Source organism: Atractosteus spatula, chromosome 2 (genome assembly GCF_055471065.1).
Source record: "Atractosteus spatula isolate fAtrSpa1 chromosome 2, fAtrSpa1.hap1, whole genome shotgun sequence".
NCBI lineage: Eukaryota > Metazoa > Chordata > Actinopteri > Semionotiformes > Lepisosteidae > Atractosteus > Atractosteus spatula.
The window spans coordinates 59,462,875-59,475,904 of NC_142707.1; the positions used below are offsets into that span (position 1 = coordinate 59,462,875).

Consider the following 13,030-nt stretch of genomic DNA (forward strand, 5'->3'; position numbering starts at 1 on the left):
CATTAACTTTTTCCTTTGCAGCCAATGCATGCTGACACAGCTCCCTACTCAAATCTTTGTGGAGCTGTCAGTCTGCCAGATATTCAACTGCTGTTATTTAAAGATGATCTATTAAAGACAATGGAGTAATATTTCCATCACTGACAGATATTGGAATTCCATCTATGGCTGTAGTAGCCTTAAGAACATAACAAAGTACAGTACAACAGATTTCTAGTAACTGATATGAGGATCTCGTCCATCTATATTTTGAATGATCTGATGCAGTCAGCTTAATCCAGATCAACTACATTTTGTGCAAAGAACTGCTTTCTGCTGTTGTTCCTGGATGCACTTAAGTGCTGCCAGAGAAGTCTTGCATAAAGCTAAATAAAGCTAAATTAAAGAGTGTATTGTAAACTGGTAAGTCACTAATCTTTTAACTATTTCATATAGTTAATAAGACAAAGTCCAAAGTCCGTCAAAAACAAAATGACAAGTGAAGACGACACAACCAGACGACATAAGTTAAAGGGGAATTGAACTGAGAACAGGAAGCTCTTTTTACATAAAGGGTTATAAAAGTCTGTGCCGAAGAGAGATTAGTTTCATTTTACCATGAGACCTCCTCACCAGCAGATGTCGACAATCTTACTTCAACGTGGAAACACACGATGCAGGAAGCGGAAGAGTCTTTGAATATTGAGTTTACATTTTGGAGTTGCTTGTCGGACTGTGGGAAAGAAATCATAGTTTATTCATTAAAACAGTAATTAATTAGTTTATTTTTTAAAGATGGCTCTGCCACCCCAGTTAAAGTCCATTCAGCATCACTTACGAACTGCCCAGGAGCACGAGAAAAGGGACCCAGTTGTGGCGTATTACTGTAAGTCTGTATTTTCAACTACCTAATCATGTTGCAACAGCTACACAATAGACGTATGACATTACATATTATTTTGTTTCTTAGACGTCATTTTACCTAATCGAACAATAATGCCTATAGTTGGTAGTATTACGATTGAAAAATAAAATTGAGACCAGCGGGTATTCGTATTGTATGACTTAGCAAGTCATAGGTAACTTTCTGATTTTTATTGTTCGCCGCCTTTGAGAAATGTCTTGCTTAATCTAAAGGTATTAGAATAGTTTTGGAGCGTTTCGGTTTTCTAGCTTTTGTTCTGTCACTAGAAGACTAAAACTGCACTTTTCGCGTAACAGTCAACATTTATCATTTTGGACCGGCTAGAATAGTTAGAAGATGTGTTTGCTTCATAATTCCTTGTTAAAATGTTTAATGTATAATATTGTTTCACGTAAAATGATAACTTTCTTCCTCTGTATTGTGTCACAGATTTCTACTCATGAATCAATAAAACCCTTTTTTAAGTTATCTCTGCTCTATCGAGCTTCTAACGCAACCACAGTAAAAAAAAACAGCGTTTGTTTTATCACTAATTTTAAAGACTAAAATAAACCATTTTGTTTCTAAATTAAAATATATAATATAAGCACCAAAGTGTTCTTGTTTTGCAACATTTGTGTGTCTTGAACTGAAGTGTTACACAAAAGATACTGTAAGACTGTAAGGCCAGTTAGACGTAAGCATTATAAGACATCAATTTTGAACTCCGACGGCACAGTATAATTATCATAATGTATAGAGTATACATGGGATGGTGTAATATGATTTTTTTATCTTTGTGCAAGACACTCACATCCCATTGCAAACTAAACTGTCATAGCTGTTTCAGGGCCTGACAGTTGCATAACTCGCATTAAACTTTGGATTAATACTATTTATAACTGTGAGTAAGAATATATTTCTAGGTTCTCTGATGCACTAATTGTGTAACAGTTTGAGTACATCTATTAGTCAGGGGGAGTTCTGTGTTTTGTGCTGAACTGAAAATCCCCACTTGAGATTTGAACCCCAAGGTGGAATATCACCAGGATCTCCTCCTTTAACCTTAGAGACATGGCCCACCTCTGTCCTGCTCTGCCAATGCCTGGAAGCTGGCTCATGTCTTTATTTTTTATATAATGATTCCTGATTGATTTATGCCTTTTCTGCTGAGGTTTCCAAGAAAATTGTGGACAAACTGCATCATGTTCAGATCTCAACAGCCTCGGTGGCCTGACTAGTTTCAAGTCTCATGTTATTTTTTTTAATGATTAGAATCTTTGCTTTGGCTTCCAGTGTAGTTTTGTATCAATGTTAACATCTTACCTTTGACTTTCAAGGCCTGTAATGACTTGAATCCTCTTATGTTACTGTCCACATGTCTTATACGTCTAGCTATGAGTATTGGTCCACTAATACAAGACTATTATGTTTCAGCAAGCTATGCTACAAGTGATATAATGTTATTTGACTAAGCTCTGCGGTTGTGAATTGCCCTTCTCAAAGAATCAGGAAACCGTCCTTTTTGGACAGTTAAAACTGCCTTATAATGAGCTTGTTTACTTGTTTTTCAATGATTTTTTTTGTATTTAGCACTGTTTTTTGTTTTTTTGTTCATATGTATGATGAGTTATCATGAAAGCGCTTTTATAAAGACTGTAAACTACGTTTTTTTTCACTTTACTGTAGCCTGTCTGTTAGTGACAAAAGGCTGTCACACCTTTTTTGGAACATGATTATATTGCCTGCTTTCACTCCACCTTTTAAGTGGCTTTTAAATCAGAATCAAGTAATTATCTTAAATTATTTTGTTGCTACTCCAAACTTTATAGAAAACTAAATTGAACACATATGTGAGTTGTGATTACAGCAGATGTGATGGTAAAGTAATATGCAACATTTAATTTAATGGTATGGTATTAAAAAAGTGTATGGTTACCTCTTTATATGACATTTCTATTTAAAAAGTGAAAAAAAACACCTTTTAGTTTGGTAGTTTTACAGTTAACGCCTTAGTGTTTTAAGTTACTGGCTCAGAGAATAAATATAGTTACACTGTCATCCTATAAAGTATAGGAGTTTCAGCCATTTCTAAATCTTGTAAAAGAAATATAATGCATCATTCAAGATGGCATGCAAATTCAGGTCTGCCAGTCAGCTGACCAATTATATCACCCTGAAATCTGCACACAATTGCAAATCCATATTCAAATCTGTTTAGAATATACAGATTCAGCCATGTACATCTTGCCTTTCATCTAGAATATGAAGAAACGCATGACTAATCCAAGTCACTAAAAAAAGAATCACGTTAGAAAAAGAAACACATTCACTGAAATGACCCTCTGTTATGTTTTAGAAAAGCTTTATATACTGTGCTTCTCCACAGTACTAGGTCTGAGCATTAATTGTATATATATATATTTTCTCTCCTTTGTTCTGAAATAGCAATTCTCTTTTCTTAATAAAGGCTGAATTTCAGACTGCTTCTGCAGACATTTGGGGAGGCAGTTATTGTCCCAGCCTGGTTTAAAACTTGTTAAACTGTGCTAAAACTATCACCTTTTGTGTGGCATTTACCACAATGAAAACTGACCGCAGAAATATTCACTTTTTTAACTTCAGGCTATATGGTATCATCTACCTTGCACTACAGTGTAGTAGTTGTGTAGGATAGAGCCTGTAGTTAATGCATTTTACTCCTCGGCCCACATTAAAGGGTTGAGCAATAACTGGTTAAATAAAACTAGAGAGATATTCTCTTTGAGAGCTGTTATTGCTCAAGCAGCAGGCAGCTTGACATAGTTGACAGTATACTCTAAATTTAAAATTAAATCAAGCCCTTAAAATTGATACTGTGTGGGAAAAAAAATCTAACTAACCAAAATGCGCTGCAAATAATTTGTAAATGAAACAGTTACTTTAAAATAATGAACATACATACTTAAAGTATAAACATTATGACTTGCCACAAAGGAATATAAGGTGTGTAATGATAAGTTACAGACTTATCTAAGAAATGCTAAGAAAAATGAAAACGGTTTTGGTGCGCTGTATTCGTGGAGATTCTGTATCACTGGATTTTGAAGATGGCACAAATAATTTTAATGCCCGTAGCAAAGTGTAAAGGACCATAATCTTACTGTTAACAAGGTTTCATTAATAGTAAGAAATGTTTTATTTTTGTGTTAAGGTGCAATATGGGTAGAAAAATGCTTTGTTAATGAGAATGAGATGAGCATGTCCAGTAATTTAAAAAAATTAGCATCTATGCTTAACCTTCATTAAATACGTTCAGGTGGGTAGCTGCGTCAGCATGCGTAGTCTGCAAAGGAACAAGTAATAGGTTTATTCCATGCTGAAAAGAGAAGAGAGAAAACACAACATTTCAGCTGTGAAGCCTTCTTCAGGTGTGAGCAACCTCATTAAATACGACCACTAGCCACCAATTACTAATCAGCTAAAGCTCTAAATAAGCAAAAATGTTGGAATGCATCTTTAGAGACATTTAAAATCAATAACATTTAAATAGGCTCACTGAATGTAAAATGACCAAAGATAGTTGTGTTGGCCAGATGTGTCTATGGGTGTGATTAGTGCATTTTACACACTGTTCATCACCCACTACTATTAACAGTCTTCTCTTCATGTTTTGCATTAAAAAAAGTAAATATTTAATTTAAAAATGACTTACTACCAGAACGTAAATATTTTACATGAATAGATATATGTTATATATATATATTCACACCACTGATTAGAATGGACCCAATAATGCATATATCCTATTTACACTTTATATTTATGGATAGTTATTTTTTTAAATGTTGGCACCACTGTGCAGTTATGATTCTCAAATCTACACTAATGATTTAATTTTGCTCAGCAAGGGAAAAATTATGCACTGATCTCAGTTGAAAAATCAACTGAGCTGATAATCATAGAAATGTATTAATAGTGAATAATAGCTTGTCTTTTTTCCATTAGATTACTCTCTCGTGCAGTTTTATCTGTGCTGTCTTTAAGGCTTGTTAGCATATGGGAGTCACATGTTTTGTGAACTATTTTAAATTGTAAAGTAAAATGGAAGACTGTACCATTTTTCACTGCATAATATTACTGTTCATGTCTGACTGTTGTGTACACTGTACTAGAGCAGTACACTGCACTAGATAGTTGTATGTGTATTAAATGTAGTCAAAATTAAAGTTACAAGAGTGAAAGATATAAGGCAGATACTCAGATACAGAATATCTTACCCCAGATACTAAGATAGCATCTGAGATAAAACCCTACAGTATGTAAAACCTGAAATGTTTTAGACTGGAACAAGTAATAGGTTTATTCCATGCTGAAAAAAAGAAGAGAGAAAACAACGTTTCAGTGGAGCCTTCTTCAGGTAGTTATACTGTCATCCTATAAAGTATAGGAGTTTCAGCCATTTCTAAATCTTGTAAAAGAAATATAATGCATCATTCAAGATGGCATGCAAATTCAGGTCTGCCAGTCAGCTGACCAATTATATCACCCTGAAATCTGCACACAATTGCAAATCCTGACACCTGAAGAAGGCTCCACGGCCGAAATGTTGTGTTTTCTCTCTTCTTTTTTTCAGCATGGAATAAACCTATTACTTGTTCCTTTGCAGCCTACGCATGCTGACGCAGCTAGCCACCTGAACTACATGTTTTAGACTGGTTAACTATACACTTTTTGCTATTTCCCTGTTTAATTAAAACAATTAAAAGCCTAGGGAACTGTGAGGGAGCATTGTAGGCTAAATACCTAAGGAATCTTAAATATCTTTTCTTGGTTTTCATGATCTCCAGATGGTTTATTGTGATTTGATTGTTTTCGGTGCACACTTATGCAACCAAGGAATTGAAAGTTTTTTATTTTTAATTATTTTTCCTAAAAAGATCCATTTGTTTTTCACTTAAATATTGTTGGTTAAATAAAGTGATAACCTTATTATAGCCTTGTTAAAGGTGAAAACAAGTCTGCCATGATTTGTCTTGATTTCAGGCCTTACATCAACAAAAGCTGAAATGTCAATAAGGGTGTGTAGACTTTTGATATCCACTGTACATTCTGAAGGGCAGTTTTACATGAATTATAAATGTAAGCACACACCTGTTAACATGGAGGTGAGCAACTTGCTCTTCCTGAAAGACCAAAACATGTCATAGCATGTGACATTGTGACCTCAATAGTAGATGCAATTAACCTAATAATAGAGCTGTTTAGAACAATATACAGTGCATGTTCAGTTATGAAGATGGATGACAATAGATTGCAGATGTAACTGGTCACTACACATTATTACATGGACTCTAAAAAGGAAGTATTTGCCTTTGTCTTTTTGCTTGATCATTGAATGTGCTCCTTTTCAGGAAGACCATGTTTCAGAAGACCGACTCATGTTGACAATTTCTTACTTACATTAAGAAATTGTGAAAAATTATGATCAAGAATGCACATTTTTATAAACTCAATGTGTTTAAACCATTTGTGAATATGAGATTTAAAGGTATTTAATATAATATATCAACAGATGTGCATGGACCCTTTGATAGTCCTCTGGATGAGTATAGAGCTAACATACAAAGCAAACATCTTTATATTAGTAAGATATAGTTCTTCAGTTCACTTCTATATTATAGTAAGGTGATAACGGTTTTTAAACTATAACCAAAGGTTCATTTACCTTTTAAAATGTTTGTTAGTATTGATAAACAATTTGAGTAAACAGTCATCAGTCTTCTGTCTTCAATCTTCTACGTAGCGAAAAGTAAATGGTAGATCAAATTTTAAATCAGAATAGTATAATGCTAGTTTTTTTAGTACGAGCTTTGTTAAGAGATTGTCTAAGGTTACCCAAGTTGAAAAGTCTTGTTAAAACCATCCTGTTTCATAAGTAATGTGCCAGTCACCTGCTGTATATTTTAAATATATCTTAATTAAACTTTAAGATCATGATTTTGTTCATATTCATGAACATATTTATATCAAGAAGCACTTAAACAGAAATGTAAGAACAGCAGAGAATAAAACTCATTGAGTGTAGAACCTATAATTCTGTTTATTTCTTACTGTAGCATTTTGATTTGTCATTGAGTAAATAGTTTTTTTTTCTCTCGCACAATGTGTGAGCTAAATTGCATATAAAAAGTAGTTTTATAGTTTAGAGTTTTATAACAGAATTCTTCAGCCGTATATGTAGTTCATGTTATTAAAAAAGGAGGAATCATTTGTATCCATATATACAGTATTGCTAGGCTCTGAGGATTGAAAATGTATAAATAATAATTTATTTTCCTTATCTGTCTCGCTTAAAGGGATTTTCCATAAATCTCTTTAGGCTGCCATGATTGGAACATTTTAAAGACAAGAAATATCAAACTGCAAACAAAGTTATTTAACCAGCAAAGTTTAATAAATGCAGCCAAGTTTCAGAAATGAGATTATATATGTGCCTGAACAGATTTCAAAGCCTCTAAAATTGTGTAGAAAGACGGTGCATTCTCTAGGTTACAAAGGCAGCCACAGTAGTAAACTCCAATGCTACTATGTGAACGTGCTTGTGCATACTGACTGTTTAACCCCTTTTCTGCTGAAGTTACAGATGATGCTCATTTGTTGGCATGGTAATGTCGGTGTTGTAAATAATTTTGTTTTTATTACATACCTTGGTCCAGACTAATAGAAAAATATCTGCATTAGTTCTGTGTTCATGGTTTAGTATATCTGTAATTACTGCAGTGACTGCAGAAAAATATTATAAGAAAACCATGTAAGTAACATTCCTTTGCAGTAACACGAAGTAACATTCGTATACAGCACCATACAGTGTACTGTTTTTTAAATATGGATTGTGACTAATATTGAGTTTGTGATTTGATATGAACACAAACATGTCATACAACATTTGTGTTAGATTAATGGTAATAAGGTCTCAGAAACTGGAATTTTTTTCACTTTTAAACATACTTATTATGTTAAAATTTAATAGTTCACAACCACTTCTTTTATGGCTGCATAAATATTAAATTATGTTGTGCAGTTAAATCAATCTGCATATTAAAAGCCTAATTTTTGGCAGAAGGAAAAGTTATATTAGATATTTTAAAGCAGATTTAAACAGTGCAGTTTAAATAACTGGAAGATATTTTTATATTATATTCCAATGACAATAGTGTATGCAGAACAAATTCATTAATTTGCAGCTAATTCAGTTTCCCATAGTAATGTTTACTATGTTTTTCAGTTAAAATTACTTTTTAACAGTCACATATGGAACTTTGAAAAATAAGCAAAAATATGTATTTGCAATGAAATAATTACAGCAAGAAAATGTACTTGAACATTGATCAAAGGAAAACAAACTGTCTCTGCTGAAGCTTTAGTTGGTGCCAATTGTCTGAACAGATGGAGAGTGCTAGGACTCTTCCCTTGATATTTCAGTTTGTGTTTCAGTTTAGATGGAAAAGTACAAACATACTTGTCTATTTGTTACACTTTTACACCTACAAAAGGCTTTCCTACATCAAATACAACATAAAATTGGATTGGATTTTTAAATCAATGAACCAAACTTTCTCAATGCATTAGTGTATAATTAGTGCATAATCTACATGCAATCTGTAATTGGGGGTGGGGGGGTGGGTGCATTATTGCAGTTAATTATGTGACATTTATTGCATAGGGGAAATAAATGTGGCAGTTTGACAAACACAAATATAGTTCTACTTCATTGTTTCTTCAAGAAGTGCATATAAGATTACAAAAACATATCAGTTGTTCCCTGTTAATTTCACTCATCCTGTTTCATTATAGTCATTGATGTGTTTTTCACAGTTTTGAGTTTCATACTCAATACTAAACTGTATTGTATGTGTACCACAATATTTTGTTTAATGCCTTTCTTGATATGTCATCGTAGGAGTAAAAAAAACAGTGTATGTACAATTTAATACCTTAGATTGGGCCATTAAAAAGTAGTAATGGCTAAAAGCAAGGGAGTGTTGAAGTGCTGACTGACTTGCAAGATCTAAACCTTTGGAGCAACAAAACATCAGCAGCAGAATCATGGACTCCCAGAGTTCAAAGTGCCATTCTAGGAAATAAAAGAAGACCAAGTTATAGGGAGTAAACAGTTAATTGATGTAAATCACTTTCATCTGCTTAAAGGCCCACAGTAGTATTTTGATGTTTATTCTGAAATTCACAAGTAGTCAATTCAAGGAAGTTACCAAATTAGATATACAGGCAGAGGCTAAAAAAACACAAGTGTAAAGACACTTAATAGGCCATTGGGCTGTCACCTGCTGCCAGTACAGCCTGCATGTATTGTCTACACATTGACATTGAGTGTCTGACAATATCCAGAATTCTTCAAGAGAGACATGGCATCATTCTTCCACGAGAAAGTAAATCAGTTCAAGGCTGGGTTAGGGTTAATGCACGTGTAAATCACTCTCAGTTGTCATTTCAGAATATCCCAGAAATGTTCAATTGGGTTCAAATCTGGTGACTGAGAAGGCCAAGATGTATGGTGTATGGATAACGTCAGTGTCCTGATCATCCAACCATTGGGTGACCACATGTACTCCATAAGAATACTGATCACTTAGTACCATTGAGTACATAGTAGCATTGACTTTGCCTTCAAAGTGCATGAGAGCCACCCAGACCATGGCAGGAAGATGCACCTCTTAGCATATGACGGAGCTACCAGAACCCTTCATAATTGGACCCAAGCATTCAGACCTGTAGAGTTCTGAAGGATGGTGACACCATACACCCATTTGGCAAGAACATGGTGAAGGATAATTCTTCTCTCCATACCACATTTCTCCACTGCTCAGTGGCCTTTGCACCGCTGAACTTGCACTGTGCATTGCCAGGAGTGATGAGTGGTTTATGCTTTACAGCTTGCTATGGTGTCCTACTCTGTAGTTTTAATTGGACCATTTTTACCTAAACTGCCTGCTCACACCAAAGGTTGTAATGAGTCAATGTTTTCTGTGGTTGCTCACAATCGGTTTTGCTTGTGCCAATTATTGCACAGATATCACAAACCTGGAATGTGTCAGTACTATATCCATTAGCATGCCAAATCTATTCATATAATTCAACAAAATAAAACTCTTAGTTGTATGATTATTAAATTCTACTTAACACAAAAGTAGAAGTTGGTTTGGGAGATTAAACATTTTCGTGTGATGCCATAATCACAATAAACAGTTGTATAATATAAATGTTCCAGGCTACGGCCAACCTTGGGGAAAAAAAAATGAGTATGTTTCTAAAAACTGACACAAATATGATATGTTTATTTTCAAGCTGAGTATTTGATATACTATTGTATATAAAACACCTTCAGTACATTGGATATTTATATTCGATAGATTAAGAATTAGAATGCGCTTGTTTTATTAAGGTTGCAAATTTGTTTCTGAATTCAGTGTCATTTAGTTTACAATTTTGGCTAATACAAAGGTGGTATGTAAACAGTTTACATATCACATTTCTTATAATATTAAATAATATGAAAAAAGTAAATTATGTTCCAGTATGTTATCCTCTTAGTGGGAACTGCAATATCTTTTTCATTGGTTTTTGACTGATCCGTGATCCATCACTGGGTTTCCTGCAGGAACAAGACATTATTTGTCCACAACAAGTAGTCTGGTTGTATAGGATTAATCAAATATGTAGGCTACCCATTATACTGCCTGAGGAAGAGCTTCTTACTGGAAATACACTGCTATTTGCTATTTTCTGTATGCTTTAAGCCATCATTGTGTTCTTTTTGCTATTAAGGTGCTATTTATTATTTTGCACTTATTGAGGCAATACATCTTTTTTCACTTTGAATATTAATTGGCAAGCGAGGAAGGGACACAGTATTTGTCTGTGACCCATCAATTCAGGTGCGAGGAAACCCTCTGTTTTTTTTCTATGATGATTACTAACATCCAAAACCCTAATATGTGAGATTTTCATTCAAAAATAGAGATGGCATATCTCATTCAAGTAGGTCGCTGCGTCAGCATGCCTAGGCTGCAAGGTAACAAGTAAAAGTTTATTCCATGCTGAGAAGAGAAGAAAAGAAACACAACGTCCAAAGAAGGCTCCACAGCCGAAACAGTGTTTCTTTTCTTCTCTTTCGAGATGGCAAAGTGTTTATATTGATGGTTTCTTTTATTCATGTACAAAAAAACCTGGTTAATTAATAGAATCTCGAGTCTCTACAATAATTTCAAAATTTGACTTAATTTTTTAATCGACCTAGACTTGATACGAATGTGTGATATTTTCAAACAGAGGAGTGCGACTGTGACATTTAGTGCCAGTACATTAGAATTGAGAACTATGCGATTACATACCGTAGCTGGCTCTCAAATCATCTTCACTATGAAAAAGTATTTCAGTTGGATTTTGTTTATACATTGTGTTGGTGTTAACACATTTGTTTAGCCAGGTAATGCTGGGTTTTTGCCAGTTGGCCTGTATACAAGTACCATGCATCAGTTCATCAGTCCCTTCAGTGTGAAACTTACAAAGGGCATATAATTTTAACCCAGCTATAGTACAGTACAGTAAAAGCTATACTACATGGTATTTTATTGTCTGGAAAGCTTTAATTAACATCAAAAGCATATAAACTTTCTGCAATTCACCAATGCCTTCATGTACATTGTGATGTTGTCTACATTGTGAGGCTTTAAACTGGAGCAGATAGTAGGCTATCACTTTTGCGAACCCTAGTGCTTTTGTTTTGAACTAAGCAATTATTTAGTAGAGTTTGCATGAATTTCTCTTCATCTACCCCATCCTGCAGAAATGGATCAAAATATTTGTTTTGTCATTTGACATCTCTTTAGCTTTGTATTTTGTGAATTCTGTTTCTGAGTTAAAAACACTTAAAATCTGCTAATTACAAAACAATGTAACAATGGGAAGTAATTTTCATTAATCATACTGATTTGAATGTAGAGTTACAGATGAATGTTGTGAATGAATTTGTCACAAATTCACCAACTTTTCTTTGTAGTTGAGTGTGCTCTCTTAGTAAAAGCATTGAAATGCAACTGTAACACATTGGTTTTAATTAATTAAAGTTGCCCATTAACCCAAGTGATTAAAATACAGATGAATTACAGATTCTGGAATGTCCCCTAATCAAAATTGAAAAATTAATATTTGTTTCTTAATAAGATTATCTTTGTTTTGACCTTTCAAGGTCAAACTAAATCACGTGTAGCCCCTAGTATGATTTATAACAAATTGGGGTTTTAAGACAAAAATACTAAGAATGCCTAACTCACTTTTGGCAAGTTGCCATATAATAGGTTAATGACAACTTTTTCAGCTCAAGTCATCCCTACCCTGTAGACTAGAGAATATGAATAATAAAATGTATTTATGTAATGACCTTAAGGATAAGCCTTACAAAATTTTGATAAACACATTTGAGTTCATAACCTAAATCTGTCATAAATCCTCTTGAAATAATATTTTTTCTTTTTTTTTACCATACTTAAAGCTCAATAACTTTTGTGGAGGGGAGGTGTATTAAAAAAGCACCCAAATATATATTTGGATAGGTGTTGAGCTCTGCAAAAATCAAGCAAAGTAGGGGTTTTGCTTTTGGGGTTTTCAGGGGTTTTAGAACGCTGGCACACTATTTTGAAGCATCATCTGTGATTCAAAACGGACACTTTGATGAGGTTTCATTGTCACATGCAGTACCTCTCTGTAAGCAGGTATTTTTCTTCAGTTTTGCATTGTATTGACATCTTTACAGTCGATAACTGTAACAAGGAGGACTTGCACCTTGTGTGACAAAAAGGAAATAGCAGAAGATAGCTTGAGTGAGAGATTGTAAGACATCAGATCAAATTGGAGACGTAAAACCTAAATCTAGGAGTAATCAATGTTAACCTGCTTCAGTTAATTTTAAAACCTGTAAAGGAATTGCACTTTATAAAGCAGTACAGAAATATTGAAATAATTTTTAATGTTCATGCTATAATAGCTATAATCTGCCCTGCAGTGGACTGGCGTCCTCTCCAGGGTGTACCCTGCCTTGCACCACTTGTTTGCCGGGATGGGCTTTGGCTTTCCTGCAACCCCAACTTG

The 13,030-nt window shown here is 34.1% G+C and overlaps 1 protein-coding gene across 1 annotated transcript in view; it reads left to right on the top strand.

Annotated features, from left to right (window-relative positions):
- The first annotated feature begins 626 nt into the window (after window positions 1-626).
- vta1 (vesicle (multivesicular body) trafficking 1) overlaps window positions 627-13,030 on the top strand; it is a 78,924-nt gene continuing 66,520 nt past the window's right edge. Inside the window, exon 1 of the mRNA XM_088934032.1 lies at window positions 627-865. Coding sequence (XP_088790158.1) covers window positions 775-865 — 91 coding nt within the window. The 5' untranslated portion in view covers window positions 627-774. The remainder of the gene's footprint in view (window positions 866-13,030) is intronic.